The sequence below is a fragment of the Nelumbo nucifera genome, chromosome 2 (genome assembly GCF_055504915.1).
Source record: "Nelumbo nucifera cultivar China Antique chromosome 2, China Antique-T2T, whole genome shotgun sequence".
NCBI lineage: Eukaryota > Viridiplantae > Streptophyta > Magnoliopsida > Proteales > Nelumbonaceae > Nelumbo > Nelumbo nucifera.
In genome coordinates, this window is record NC_142650.1 from 10082856 (window position 1) to 10098903 (window position 16048).

At 35.3% G+C, this 16048-nt stretch overlaps 1 protein-coding gene across 3 annotated transcripts in view; it reads right to left on the reverse strand.

Moving 5' to 3' along the window:
* The window catches only part of EMB2771 (E3 ubiquitin ligase), a 73196-nt gene extending 60294 nt beyond the window's left edge, over positions 1–12902 (reverse strand). For 2 of the 3 annotated variants that reach the window (XR_016082431.1, XM_088897779.1), the window contains exons 1-8: positions 12498–12898; positions 10875–10938; positions 7936–8020; positions 7326–7612; positions 6360–6486; positions 6111–6271; positions 2268–2455; positions 2109–2178 (exon numbers count right to left, since the gene is read on the reverse strand). Coding sequence is in view for 2 of the 3 variants with exons in the window: in XM_088897779.1 (XP_088753905.1) it covers positions 2109–2178; positions 2268–2455; positions 6111–6271; positions 6360–6486; positions 7326–7612; positions 7936–8020; positions 10875–10938; positions 12498–12724 (1209 nt within the window). In the remaining variant the exon portion in view is untranslated. Of the gene's footprint in view, positions 1–2108; positions 2179–2267; positions 2456–6110; positions 6272–6359; positions 6487–7325; positions 7613–7935; positions 8021–10874; positions 10939–12497 lie in introns of all 3 variants that reach the window. The other variant, XM_010255483.3, reaches the window with a different exon arrangement.
* Between the last annotated feature and the right edge of the window lie 3146 nt (positions 12903–16048).

Consider the following 16048-nt stretch of genomic DNA (forward strand, 5'->3'; position numbering starts at 1 on the left):
ATTGGTTGTGGCTATTAGCAACGAGTGATTTAAAAGGCATGCCTAGGTGCACAGGCGAGGCACATTTTAGGGTATGCGCCTTGCCTAGGTCCTAGGCGCAACCCTTTCAAAAGGCGCACGCCTGGTACGCCTAGGCGTGTGCCTGATGCACTTTGTGCCTCAGCACAGGTATGCGCCTTTAGAAAATTCCACACTTTTTTGCTTCTTTTTTAACCAAGCAACTGGGCCGAGGGCTCTGCCCCCGGACCCCCATATCACACCCCTCAAGACAACCCCAAACAAGCCCACGTTAGGGTCTTAAATTCTTACTTCTCACTCCGAAAACCCCCTATTTGCTAATGTTGTTCATTCATCCATCCTAATAAAATATCTTATTAAAAAGCAAGTAAAATTATAAAATCATTATTTTTGTATGAGAACCAAGAATTTAAGACCCTAATACGGACTTGTTTGGGCTTGCCTCGAGGGGTGTGGCACAAAGGCGGCTCGTAGAATCAGGAAACTGTAGGTTTTACATGCTTGAAAATGTTTTGTATGTTTGATTTTATTTCTAAATTTTCATTTGAATACGCTTTAGAGGTTATGTTTATGTATTTTAATTTTAGATAATAAGTTTATATTTTTATTAATATTATGTTTAATATTTTTTTGTTTTTTTTTTAATTTTCTGACATTTTTTTATTTTTTAGCTTTTTTTTGTACTTTTGCACCTTGCTTCAAAAAGACACGTGCCTTGTCTTGCACCTCTGGCGCAAATTGGCCCCTGCACCTTGCACTCTTAAAACACTGCAACCAAGTTACTGCTAAAGTATTGTTTAATCCTCTGCAAATTTATCAAGCTGTAAAAAGTAACAAAACAAGATTTTGTCATTCTGTGAAAAAGAGAGCAAGAGTCTATGTCTTCTCCCTCTCTATTTTAATGTCAATCCACCTTGGAGAGTTGGATCTAGTCTGCTAGTTATTGTTTTAGTAGTAATAACTCTGTTACTGAGCCTTTGTATAGAAAATGGCATCTTCTAATACTAAAACTCCAAACAGACCATGGATCCCAGAATCATCTCAGTAAGTGTCAAAGAGAATCAGAATGTCTAAAATAACAACTACAAGATAGATGGGAATAACTGTTTGGAGTAGCCATAGTATGCCCGCATGTATATTGGGGATCATGGAAAGATTGTTTATATTACCAGATCAAAAAAAAGCAACCAGATTCAGAAAATATGCTCAAGGGGAGAAGAAAAACCTTATCATGATTTCATGCTTGGTAGGTTCAATGCAACCTCACAACAGTAGGAACTACCAATAGATTAAAACCACTAAAGAGATCTAGGATAGTGTACTCAGCATGTAAGTGGCACAAACCTGTCAGTTGTGTACAGAAGTGACAATATTAAACAAGGGAGGAAATTATTATTTTATTTATTGGAAACGGTAACTTCATTAAAAAAATTAGGAAGTATCAAGTACAACCGTCAGCCCCAGAATAGGTGTTAATCCCAAAAGACCTTTTTTTTTTTACAATTCTGCCCAGAATAGCCTTTCCCTCAATATCCTCTGTTTAGCTAAAGTATCAGCAAGACCATTGGCTGATTTTATAGTCCATTTGAAAGAAGCCACAACCTCCTTTGTTATGTTGGTAATCTCCCTTTATAGCATGTCTATAAATCCAAGCTCCCAAGCTGCCCGACTTCAACCAAACAATGAGCATTCTAGAGTCTCCTACCTCTATTTACTTTTCTACATTCGAATCACTCTAAGAAGAGATAGTCCATCTTGACATAATGGAATGGGAATGTTCAAAGATGTTGAAATCCACCAAACAACTTCACTAGATAGCACACCTGAATCATGATATGGTAACTTTGTCTCAAGCATATAACTTAGTGCAAGTTGAGGAGACCTGTTGTTTGATCATTCTCCACAAACTTTCATATAACAATTATTTCATATGTTACACAACAGATATTTTCATATTTTCAATAATTGTTAGTGCAAGTAGGGTTTCAATAATTGTTATAAGCTATTGGAGAGAGATTTTCATTGAAACAGTTAAAATTTGGAAATTTTAAACACAAAAACTAAAGATATCCATGGCAATCATAACTTACATAAAGAACAAGACTGTTTTCTGAATTCAAGACAATGATGTCCGCAAATGGTAATGGTCCAATTTTCACTCTGCATAGAACACGAAATAATGACATGTTCAAATGACAGGTTAACAATTTAATGGAGTGGAATGGAAAACCAAAATAATGTAATTCTACCTTGGACGTGTCACAATCACAGGAGCAGCAGCTATTGCTGGAATGCTCCAGCTTGTATCAGGTTTAATATCAAACAGAACCTCGTTACTTATATCCACAGTCTGAAGCCTTACAGAAAGTAGTCCTTTTTGTTCTTGGAGGAGAAAACATATTACAGGCACTCCATCATCATCAGTTGCTAAAAATACCTGGCAAAGGGCAGTAGAATGAAAACTGGATTTCAACAATACCAGAGAACTAGTGAAACACAACCTTTTTTTGATAATTGAAATAATTTTATTCATCACAAAGGATAAGAAAGTACAAGCTTCCTAGGGAGAGGCACGAGATGCAGCCTCTCCTTTTTTTTGGTTGGACAATACGACCTTCCATACTAGTCAAAATACAGCTTTCCTATTCTCTAGAACAAGTTACAAGGTAGCACAAAAAAGATCTTCCCTGGAAACCCCAAGTTTGGCCAAAGAAGCAGCCATAGTATTTGCCGACCTGCTCACCCATTTAACATCCACTCTCATATTATTGGTTAGCCAGTTCACTTTTTTGAGGAGGTCTCTGTATTCCCAAATGACAGCATCAGGGTTAGAGAGCCAGCCTATTACTACCACCTGAGAATCCCCCTCTATCAGCAGATGTTCCACCCCAAGCTGGCTGGCAATTTGGATCCCTTGTACAGCAGCTAGTACTTCTGCCCTTGTAGAATCTCCCACTCCCACTGGTCCTGAGAAGAAGGAAATAATGTTGCTGTCCTTATTCCTCAGCACACCCCCTATACCTGAGGGCCCAGCCCCAGGGTTACCTTGGCTGCTTCCATCAAAGTTAACCGTTATTGACACCTTCCAGAGGAGGTTGCCATTCTATCACAATTCTATTGTTAACCGTTATTGAGCACCTATGAAGGATGTCCTTTTGAAGGCCAGTTTTGTCATTTGAAATTAGTGACCTTAATGACCTTCAAACAGAAAGCATTTTGGATTATTATTTTCCAAAATAACACGTGCAAAATAATGAAGTTCCTGCTGACTATTTAAATAATATTCTCAATTCCACTACAAAAATGATTTTAGTAGAGAAAGTGGCATATGTTGCATCAATCTCTTAAGATATCATTTCTTTGTTTTTTATCATTAACAATGATCAATAAAAAAACTATTAATATGCATATATACTTCTTTTTTTATCAATGTGCATGCATACTTCTTGTTAAGACAGTATTTTTAAACATGTACACATACTTCAACAAGGTTCAAGTACCATATGATACACAGATCATGTTACCATACCCATATAATTTAGTTCCCTTAGAAAGTAAGCAATTGATGCATGGTACTTTAAAATTTATCTTCAGAAAAAACAGAAGCTAACAGAAAAGTCTGGGTTAAAAAGTGGAGTTGATAGTAAGAAGAATAAAGGAACAAAAATATTTTAAAGTTGTAAAAGTTCAAACCAGAAAAAAAAAAGAAAAACATTAAATTCCCCACAAAACGTCTACATTTTTTTATACATAACTGATTAGGTTTTTTAATAAAAGAATGAAACCCAACTGCATTCAGTTTCAACAATTAAGAAGATATGAAATTAAGAGTCTGGATGTGATTCATTCTAAGGGCAGCTCACAACTATAGTTAGTACTAAATTTCTTGATTAAAGATCCTTTGCAGCCTTCACAGCATGTACTAAAGATGAAATGACTATAAGATGAAAAATGTACTATTAATTTTCATAATAAGGAATTCATTTAGGGAGTTGCGGGAAGAACCACCAAAATACATAAGCAAATTGGCTTATGTGTTTTGTAGCATTCAGTTAGTACCAGTGTTTAGAAACCAGGACCTTGGCCAGTTCAGTCTTTCCCCAATAACCGCTTTTACTAAAAACCCAATAAAAACCAGCTGACCGTCCGGTTTAGCCGGAAAACCAATGAACCGGTCCCAGTTTCATGAAACCACCCAATTCTTCAACCAATTGAAATTTTAATAAGATTTGAACCCATGACCTCTTATTTTCATATATTGCTTAATTACCATTAGTCCACCTCTTAACTTGTGTTAATTAATGACTATTTATTGTACATATTACTTTATCACGCATGTATTTTAAAGAAAATGTAAATTAAGATATTTGAACCCTAGTTATTTGCTTTAAAAAGTAAAGAACTTGCCATCCATACACCATATTTAAGTATATTAAAAGTTGTAAAATATATTATATATAGTATATATATGACCTGTAATATATACATATATATATATGTCACATCATCACGGTTTGACCCCAGTTGAACCTCTGACTCTCCGGTTCTAAGCCCGGTCCAGTTCTCTAAGCATTGGTTAGTACTAAATTTCTTCTATCCACAACATTTTCATTGCTTTTGTTAGATATAAGGTGGGAAACTGAAACAAGATAAAATTTTGGGCACATCTTTGGTGGGGTGAGAGTAGCCTAGCTAACACTTACCCTAGAATTTTCAACCTTTCCCAAACCCAAGAAGCCATGGTTTCCTCATGTCTTCTTTCTTCTCCCACGGAAACCAATTGGAACCTAAACCTCATAAGGCCCTTGAGAGAGGTAGAGATTGCTGAAATTGCAATCCTGTTAAACTCCCTTAGATGGGCCTACATCTCACCTGCTACCCCTGACTGATAGATCTAGAAACCTAGCCCAAGTTCTCAACTAAATCCTTTTTCAAGGCCCTAGTGTTGGATGATCAGGGGTCAACTTCCCGCTTAAGAAGGTTTGGTTTTCACACATCCTTCTTAGAGTCTCCTTTTTTGTGTCGGAGTGTCTAAAGAAAATAAACACTTGTGACCTGCTTCACAAGAAGAACAAAGGCAGATTGTGTATTTCCCCTCATGTTTGCACTCCTTGCCACAGTAATGGTGAGACGGTTGAGCACCTCCTTTTACGTTGTTCTGTAACTAGGAAGATTTGGTGTTATTTCCTCAACTTAGTTAGGTATAGCAGGGTATTTCCTGAGCAAGTTGTGGAGTTTCTACAACAATGGCAAGGCAGAGACTTAGGAAGAAGAGGGCTCATGCAGTATTGCGGGGCGTGTGGGAAGAAAGAAACAATAGGATTGATCAAAAAAAGAAAGAAACAATAGGATTTATGAAAATAAAACCAGGAACATTGAAGGCACGATCTCCTTCATTACCTTCTTATGCAATTTTTGGGCAGTTAATTCTGGAGAATTCAACACTATCTCCTTGAATGATCATCAAAGAAATGTAGTAGAAGTCCTCTACTCTTCCCCAAGGTGTGTTCTTAGCCACAAACATTATTCAAGGGAGGAGGGAGTGATGAGTCTAAACATTGATGGGAGTGCCCAAGGGACTACTGGTGCAGTGGGAATTGGTGGTGTAATCCAGGGGAGAGAGGGGAGTATCTGTTGAGCTTTCAGTGGTCCGATAGGGAATGCTGATTCTACAAAGGCTGAGATCTTGGCTGCACTCACAGGGTTTGTTTTGCTAAAATGTTAGCTCTGTCCTCCCTAACCATTGAAGGAAATTCTACCGATACTTTAAAATGGCTAGGGGAAAAAGATGGTTGGCCTTGGAGGTTGGCAATTGGCTCACTTTCTGGATGAGGCTAGAGATATCATGAACTCAATGACTGTGAAGCCAACTTGGATTCCCAAGGAACTAAATACTGTAGCCGACAGCCTAGATAAATCTGGCATTCACAGAGAATGTATGTTTAGTGATAGAACTTTGCCTATGTAATTTTGTCTCTGCCTTCTCTGACTCTTGATGTACATCTTCTCATGTACCACTTTTATGAATAAATCCTCGGTTACTTTTACTCAAAAAAAAATAAAAAAAATAAAAAACATAAGCAAATTAGCACCTTACTAGCAGCAGATTGGGCGCCTTTACCCTGCCATATCCTCCTGAAGGAGAACTGTTTTGATAACACCCCAGCAGGAACAACATCAAACAAACCATTGTTGGCAGATTCAAGGTTTGAATTAGCAATTTCAACTAACCACACGGAATGTTGCATCTTTCCTGCCAAGGAAATAATATGATGTTCATGTTACTGAAAAATGGAAAATAACCTAGTTTTTACTAAAACTGCAAAACAGAATGACGAAACCTTTGTTATATGATGCCATTAGAGGAATAACATCACTTGTCCAAATTGTCTTTTCATCAAAATCCTTCATGACAGTCAGTTTGCCCCTTTCTTCTGCAAGTGTTGCCTGTGTCATTGACATGTCAAACTACCATTTCATGTAAATCAGTTGTGACAAATATAGACATATAAAACCTCATCCTGTGAAGACATCAGAAAATACACAGTACACTAAAGTACCATACCAAGTTCAAAATTGTAACAGAAGCATAATGCACTTCAACAAGGATAAGGCAATAAGCAACCTCTAAAAAAAGACTCATGATCATAATCTTCCAAGTTGAATTCTTACACCTTTTTTTGTAACAGTAATGACAACTTTTGGATAATTGTAACGATAACTTTATTTGTATATAAAAGAACAATGATACCATCATAGGCCATGTCCATCAAGGAGATCTTAAATGACAACAGGACAAAACATAAGCATGGGCTTTCCAGCAAAGACAGTGGATAATGAAGGTGCTACATCTTGTCCTTTTGTGATTAATGAGCTCCATGACAACAAAGCTATATATCCATAGAAAGTACAGAAAAGAAAAAGAAGATGATGATGACAACAAAGAAGAAGAGGAGGAGGAGGAACAAGAACAAAAATGTAAGCCTCCATTAGTATCTCACAAGATCCTACCACTTTACATTAAAGCTTTTCTTGCTCATTTCTTTGAAATCCTTACGCACTAAAGCCCAACCCATGATAAATGAGTTGATGTTTTTTGCTTCTTGCATATTCCATGGGGTGGTTTTCATTTGTTTTCAAGACCACTCTTAAACAAGATTATAAAATTTGCCAAAACTATGACAATAAATAACCTAAGCATGTACTGCTTATACCATAGTAAGCAAACTCCACAACACATAGCACATATAAAAAAGGAAAATAACCAAATCAATGCAAGGGACATAAATCAGAACAAAGATAGTCACCTGGGGTTCTTCCAGTGGATCTCTCAAAATCAGGTGTGATGATATGGAAGACATATCCCCCTTGCTAATATGATCAAATGAACCAAGTAAGTTGATAGTATGTTGAGGACTGTAGCCAAATTCTCTTTTTGGGCGAGAAAAATCACGTGCATGCAGCAGCAGGCTTGAGGATTGAAAAGGCGGAAAGAGTGGACAGTTCCCATCAGTTGACTTTTGGAGGAGCAAACCAAAGGGAAGAGGCCAGATTGATGTCACAATATGAGGAAGAGGAAGGCATACCACTTCACCTGTAGAAAAATTACCCAATCGCTCAACCATCTTGCACCCAAAAAATGCTTTTGAACATTTAAGTGAATGATAGTAAACACTAATTACATTTCGGCATCAGCATAGCCAGTTAGCCACGTGCTTTTCCTGTATGAAGAATCTCCTAATGAAAATAAAGGAGCATGTACAATATTCTAGAGGAAAATACAGAACTTTTAAAAATGAAATAACTGCCAGTATAACAAAATGCAATAACCAATTTTAAATGAACAAAGAAATAGATAAACATTAAAATAAAGATAAAGAGAGATAAATAAGATTGATTAACCACAATTCCATTTACCTGATATGTTGTAGATTGTCAAAGTATCAACTTGTAAAACACAAAGAACAGATTCTGATGTGGCACCCAACCGACACCAGCATGCCTAAAATTACAATTGAAGCATCATTAGAATCCATATATGTGAAGATCCTGAGAGTTGGTAGATTAAATGATCACAAAACTGCATGGATGTTAAATGGGGCGGGCAATACAGACAAATATAACTAATATGCCAATATAAACTTATAAAGCAAAAAAGTCAATAAAGAAAAAGGAATAGCAAAAAGAAAAGAAAGAAACAACAACATAGCTCGCATGGTTTACAACTAAGGCAGGTAAAGGTGAACCCAAGAGCTCATAAGCCCTCCCTCCCTCTCTCTCTCTCTAGCTACATCCTACATGAATCTTGTTCCACCAGTCCACTCTGGCCAGCACCATTTCCATAGTTAAACTAAGGAGCCTCAAATCATTTCTCACTACTTCAACACATGTGATCACCAAATACACAACCTAAAACAGTCCAATAACAGACTGAGTGCTAGAGGATTTACAAGCCATATAAATAATTCTCTAAAAGAAAATAGTGTAGGCCATACAGCATATCTGCACAAAATTGTCCCAAGCAAGCACGTAATCCAAAAGGAAAAACAAAGAACTAAAATGTAAGAGCAAAAGACCCCCCCTCTTCCTACTGTTGTTCATTCATCTTTATTTACAAGGCATTTTTTAAAAAGATAGTAGGAATCTCCTGAATTAAAAAATATGAAAGAAAGTAGTTTCTTGGAGAGAGAAGGAAGAGAGAAGGAGAAGAAGAGAAGAAGAGAAGTTGAAAGAAAAGAGAACAATAATTCTGGCCACCCCCTTCACTTATTATTTATACTAAAATAATAGAACAGTACAAAGACAACTATGCCCTTATAGGGCAGCAAAACATAAAACAGCATATATAACACTCAAAAAACATAATAAAATTTGGACTCACATAACTACTGTGGTCCCCACCTCCTATCTAACAACTAACATAAACATCTACTCAGAAAAACATCATAAAACTAATTAATCTTCAACAAAGATAATGAACTATAATAAAAATAAACACCTATATTTTATGCATAACTTAAGAATTCAAGACCATAGCATGGGGGCTTGGTCAGGGGTTTAACAAAGGAATGCACCTAAGCTAAGGCACAAGGTGCACTCGGCACGAGTCTTTGTAACTTGTAGCGTCTCTCTCTCTCTCTCTCTCCCCTGCTGCAACATGCAGCAGCGGTGGGTCGATGAGTAATAATAATATTTTTATTAATTATTAAATATTTTAATATATTTTATTAAACATTAATTATTTTTTATTAAATTTACTTGTGTTATTTATTAATTATTAATTATTTTATTAACTAGTAATTTTTAGTTATTTCAATAATTTTTTAAAATTATTTTAATTTTTATTTGTGTAAATTATTAATTATTTTAATATTTTTATAGTCATTAATTATTTTTTAAAATTTTAATCATTTCATTTATTAATTAGTAATTATTAATTTATTATATTTTATTTGTATTGTTTCAATATTATTTTGAGGTTGAAAATTATTTTTTATGAGATAATGCAAAATGAACTCAACATTTCCAAATAGTATGTTCTAGGGGTAAAATAGTAAAATCAGTAAATTTCAGACGGTAAAGGGTTGATCCAACACAAACAAACTTATGGATTCAGATCCTCTAAAAAGTAGAAAAGCATCTATGCCTCTTTTCAGATTTCAGACACTTAATATCTTTTTAACTTTTCAGATCTGAATTTTCAGATTTATCAAACGCCACCTAAGTCATGATGTTAACTATTTCCTCTGACAACCAGTAGGACAAATTATGAGAACCAAACAAACAATGGAACACGCCACAAAAATAAAAGGCTGCCAAAAATTTTAGCATAAACCCTTGTCTTTATCTTTCCCCAAATTGGTGTTCCTTGTGTAAGGCCGAGAATGAGGACTGTTTCCATTTGCTAATCTCCTGTTCCTTTGCTACAGCTATATGGAGGTGGAACCTTTGTTTATTTGGAGGTAGGTGGTCTATGCCTTCTGATTTAAGCTCGTTATTCAACCCATCTATATTTGTCTGGCACACTAGAAGAGGTAAGGTCATGTGGAAATGTGTTAGGGCAGCCACTCTATGGACTCTTTGGAGGAAAGGATTGCAAGAATTTTCTTAGAGAAGGAAAGAGGGTTAGATGAAATGAAGGATTGTATCCTAACAAGAGCAATCCATTGGCTGAAAACTGTGGATATTTTTGATGGCTTCTCCTTTGATGACTTGTGGAGGAATTGGCTAGTAATAGGTAACACTTCAACAAAGAAGGATAGAATTCTGTCAGAATGGGTTCCGCCTTTGGAAGGTGTCATCAAACTGAACTTTGATGGAAGCAACCAAGGCAACCTCGGGCCTTCAGGTATAGGGGGTATCCTGAGAAATAAGGACAACAACATAATTTCCCTATTCTTAGGACCGGTGGGAGTGGGGAATTCCACAAGGGCAGAAATCCTTGCTGCAGTACAAGGAATTCAGATCGCCAACCAGCTTGGGGTGGAGCATCTCCTAGTTGAAGGGGACTCTCAGGTGGTAACAAGGTGGCTCCTAAACTTGGATACCACCATTTGGGGCTACAAAGATCTCATCAAAAAAAGTAAAGTGGTTAACCAGCAATATGAGAGTTGAGGTAAAACGGGTTAGTAGGTCTGCTAATTCTTTGGCTGATGCTTTAGCCAAACAGGGGGTTTCTAGGGAAGATCTTTGTTGTGCTTCTTTGTAAGTTGTTATTAATTTGGAAATCTGTACTTAACTAGCCCGGAGAGGTTGCAACTCGTGCCTTTCCTTAGGGACTTTGTACTATTGTCTATTGCTGATTAATAAAATTATTTCAATTATCAAAAAAAAAATAGCATAAACAAAAGTTTTACCATGATCACTAATGAAGGTAAAGTGTATCTCTTTTGCACTCGTGATCCTGAACTCCAAATTATCCTGTTACAAATAAATTGTAAAAGAAATTACAACATTTTTGTGCAGAAAAGACAAATAAAAGTGAAAACTGAAAAGATAATAACTATGCAATAAACTCCAATTGCAAGTGGGAAAATTTAACCACTGTAATGACAAAACATACTAAAAAAATAACACCAACAACAGCAATGAGACCAAAAAATAATAATAATGCAAGTAGACAATGGCATTAGCATAAGATCTAACAGAGTAGTGAAATGGAACAGAACATCACAAGGGCTCCACAAAAATGAATACTATCAGAGATTAAGCATTCAACCTAGAATTGCAATTAAAGGACATTAAATAAATGCCAGTGACCTCTTTCCAAAAGACTTCAGTGTCCACAGATGACACTGTGAAATATACATGATTCACTAGGCAAATAATCCAGTGTGTTAGAATGGATAGGAACCTATAGATTTTTGAGAAAAAAAGGCAAATCCTGTGGAGATGATAACAAGAAAGGTCAGAAGGTGTTTATGCTTTTGGCAGGCAACTCAGGAGGAATTTTTTGGATCATCACTTAGCACGTTTTTTGATATGGGAATTTTGTTCATAAGGCAAAGGTAACTTGCAAGTTCTTTTTGTATAGACCCACTGTACAGATCCTTGGTGTACATGGACATCTTGAACCAATTATTTGCAATTTTTATCAACAAAATAAAAATACTTCACTGTTCAAAAAAAATAAGGCTTAGGTATGTTTCACATACATGGCCCAACTATTTTTGGATTTTGCATGAACCAATCTGCTTGGCACCAAATTCCTAATTTTTAGGAGCACTGTTCTAAGGTAATTCCATTCCAAAGACAGAACTGACAGTTTATGTCTACAGCATGCCACCTTGACACAGTTCTGACTATTAAGGGACACCCTACCACCACCAGATTATATGAGAATAAGTTAAAATTGCAGGATTAATATAACTAAAATACTTCCAAACGCTGAAAAGAGGCATCTATTTGTAGGTCTGGCATCCCAAGCAGGTAAGCAAACCTTTTTTTCATTTTTTTATAGTCAGTAAGCAAGCTTATTTATTAAAAAACATATGTATTTCTTGTTAAATGTAATGATACAATATAATCAAACATAATATGCACATTCACAGCTAAATCCAAGTAATGTGGTAATGGTAAGGTCAACAACCGCTACTGAGCAGTGAAAAGGAATACATTTTTCAATTGGATGGACAATCAAGTTGTAAACCCCAGAAGCGTGAAACTAACAAAGGAACAAAGAATCAAAACCATTGGCCTTGCTTGCCGCCATATGCTGATTATGGAACCATAATGATGGCAAGAAATATCAAGATTGACTGATGTTAATGTACAGAAGAATCAAAATTCGTGAATTAAAACATGAAGGGACAGCTTGCCATGAATGCGTTGACACATTATCAAAATTAACAAAAAAATAAAGCATAAAAGGAACAAAGATGAAAAATTGAAAATGAGAAATAAAATAAATGCTTGAATAATAAGTTTTAACTTCCTGCCGCAGGAGAAGTGAGTTGGGAGTTACTGAAAAGAAAACATACCGATTTCCTCTAATGAAGAGCTCATGATCGCTTCTATCACATGAAGCAGACGCCGAAGAGTCGTAATCAGAGGTTTCGTTGCTTTCACGGGTAATTTGGGGATCAAAGAGGAAGTAATCGTATTTTTCAGTGGCATTTTCAACGGGCTTTCCGTCTAGAGCTTCTGCGATCAATCCGAACGGTTTGAACTCGCCCAGGACTGTTAGATGCCGAACACCAAGTGACATCTTGAAATTTTCCTTCCTCAGAATACAGTCGCGAGAAGCCACTTGTTCTTGTTGAGCAAAACGACGGAGAGAGAGAAATCAGAGACAGAGGCCTCTCTCTCTCCCGCCCTTTTTATGCAGTTTTGAGTGAGCAAAAAGGCGGGGAAACGTTAGTGCAAAACCCTAGTGACTACTGACTAGTGTTCTCCAGTCATCCAGTTTTAAGTTTTAACTGGGTCCACTGTAACGGATTAAAAATGAGATCGGATTAGCCGAACGCCTTACGCTGTTTTAGCAAGCTGTGGGAACAATCAAATGCATCCACGCTAGTTTACACGAGAAGAAGGATTCTCATGTGCGAATCCTTTTAACGGAGATCAGTCGATGACGGGAATGGTTTGAAATTTTCCATTTATCTTAGTGTAAAATACAAAAACCTCCAAGTTTTATTTTAACAAAAATGCCCCCTAAAGCTTTGAGAAATCCAACACACACCTCCCTTTCATCATCACTTATCCATGCGAAAAAATGTCAAGTTACGAAACTGCCCCTGACTAATGGTGAGGGCATGCGAAAAATTGTCATTTATCACCTTAAGCGAACATCTTTCGTCAATTCCTTTATTAAGGAGGAGATCAGCCACAATGATTTCCCTCTGGTGAGATATGGGTTCACATAATATTAATTTTTTGCACTAAGTTCTTAATCCTACACGAGATATAAACAAGATTCCAAGGATAACCCAATTTCTCAATTTGAATGTCAAAAATTATCATGTTATCACTTTCAATCTCGATCTCGTATAATCTCTTTGAAAACAAAGACTTAGACCATCATATAAAGCTAACAATTTTGCTTAAATAGAGGTGGACTCACCATAGTAATAGTGAAAAGCAAATATGAGAGAGTTACAAAAAGATTCTAAGTGAACCCCCATCACCTCCTTCATCGGGATTGTCGCGATGCAATTGCGTCCACTCACAAGGTCTAACATCTGCTCGTTGTTATCTATATCTATATATTAAAATGCAATGTGCCAAGTTGGTACTTTCTTGCTCTATGTTTATTTTGAAAATCACTTATCTCTTTCTTTTGTTTTTTCTCAAAGGCATTTATCTATTTTTTTTGTTTTTTAATTTTCTAAATTTAAAATTGAACAAAATAACTCATTTGACCAATCACCATTTAGATTTCTAACACTCCTCATTAAAACACCATTAACTCTCTCTCTCTCTCTCTCACACACACACACACACACATTAGCTCTTTTAATAATCTCTCATTAATTATGCCATTAACTATTTCCTTCAATATTTCATGCCTGTTAATTCTCTCTCATCTCCATTTCTCTCTCTCTCTCTCTATATATATATATCCATTTCAAACTATACATATAATAGACATATTTGCATTCAATTATAATTATCAATAAAGATTAATTACATTGAAATCGAGATATTCAATGATATATTATTGCACTAAATAGTATATTTCAATTTAAAATTATAAATCATTTATATTCCATTTGAAAACAATAACTTTTAATTAACCATAAAAAAAATATTTTAGTAAGTTACTTAAATAACCATAACAAAAAAAATTATTAATGTAATAAAAAGAATTTAATTAATAACAAATAAGATAAATTAAAAGCAAATATCATCTCACAATATCAAACTAATACAAAATTATTAACAATTATTAGTTTTATAATTAAATTTTATTAATTTAAAACCAACTTAAGTTCCATTAAAAATATAAATTATATAGTTAATTAAATTTTATACAAAATTTAAGATCAATAAAAACTTAATATACTTAAATGAATTCAATTTTCACTAATTTAAAAAATAATAATAAAAATACCAGTTTTAAACATAGTTTAATCATATTAAAATCAATATAAATTTCATTTAAAAATAAGGAAAATTATAAAAACCTCATTCACTTTTCTAACAATCCTATGAAACTGCCCAATGTTCTGGCCTTAACAAAATCCCTCTATTGTTTTGAAAAAAAGTGCAAATACCTTCCTTTAGTCAGCATTCCAAATAAAAAAATGTTGATGTAATGTAATGCATTAATTTTACTTCACTTCAGCCTTTTTACATTTGTCCAAGGAGAATAAGGAGAATTATTCTTTGAAAGTTGTCTAGCAAAATGGATTAGAGGAGGGTAAAGTTGAAACTTTAAATTGTGTATGATAACACATTAACAATGATAAGGGTATTTTGATAACTTTATTGTCTTTGTTACCGTAGAGCCAAGGGAAAGGAAGTATTTGCACTTTTTTTTTCTCAAAACTATAGGGGAGGCCTTTGTTAGGGTCAAAACAGAAATGTGGTTTATAGACTTGTTATAAAAGGAACTTTTTTAAAATTTTGCCTAAAAATAATAATAAATCTATAAAAAATCTTTTCCAAAAAATTAATAAAAATTACGATTAAGATACAAAGAAAATAATACAAATTTGTTTAGAGAATAGAAAATTGGCTACTCTCACTAAAGTGCAACTTAAATTGTGATGGAATAAACTAGTGATAACAAAAAAAATAATAATAATACTTGAAATGAACTTAGATGGACACCATTTAATTGGAAATGAATAGAGCTCCATCTTCAAATCTCTAGACTCTAATACACTGTGGCTCGGGAACCCCACATGCTCCAAAATCCAAATGAAACTTTAATTAGTTGAACTAATCCTGAACTATTTAACAATTGTTGAAAATCTCTCAAGTTTAAAACCCTACTTAGACTTTCATAAATTTGAGATTCCATAATGTAGCGCCATTAAGATGGTCAGAATGGACAAAAAGTCCATTTTATCCATTTGATTGAAGCTCGATTTTTGTTGGACCGGATCAATTACACGTCCCCCAATTGCAAAAAAGGAGAGGTTATTTATTTGGCCAATGTCTCGCACTCTCGCCTGCTATCACCGTATCACGGCAAATCAGTCGATACAGCAACGTCCGTCGGACCAACAACATATCCCTCCCCTAACGATTCCATCCAGCACTCCTTTACAGCGTATTTGAATTCTTGAAGAAGGCCCCCCCTACGTGAAGGCTTTGTCGTAGAGGACTGCATGAAGCTTCTTTTTTTTTTGGGAGGGGGGGAGGGGTGGTAAGGACTGTATGAAGCTGGTGCCTCCAAGAACGACAAACCGGTATTTATACTCTTTCCAAAATGAGCCTTATGCACATTTGTTCAAGCAAAGCATTTGAAGTTTTGAACATGGCCCATTGCCTACTTTATCTGTGTTAAATGGAAGGTTTACCCTCTTTATAGTTTATCCCCTCATTGCGCGTTTCTGCATTCAGTCCATTATAGATATCGAGA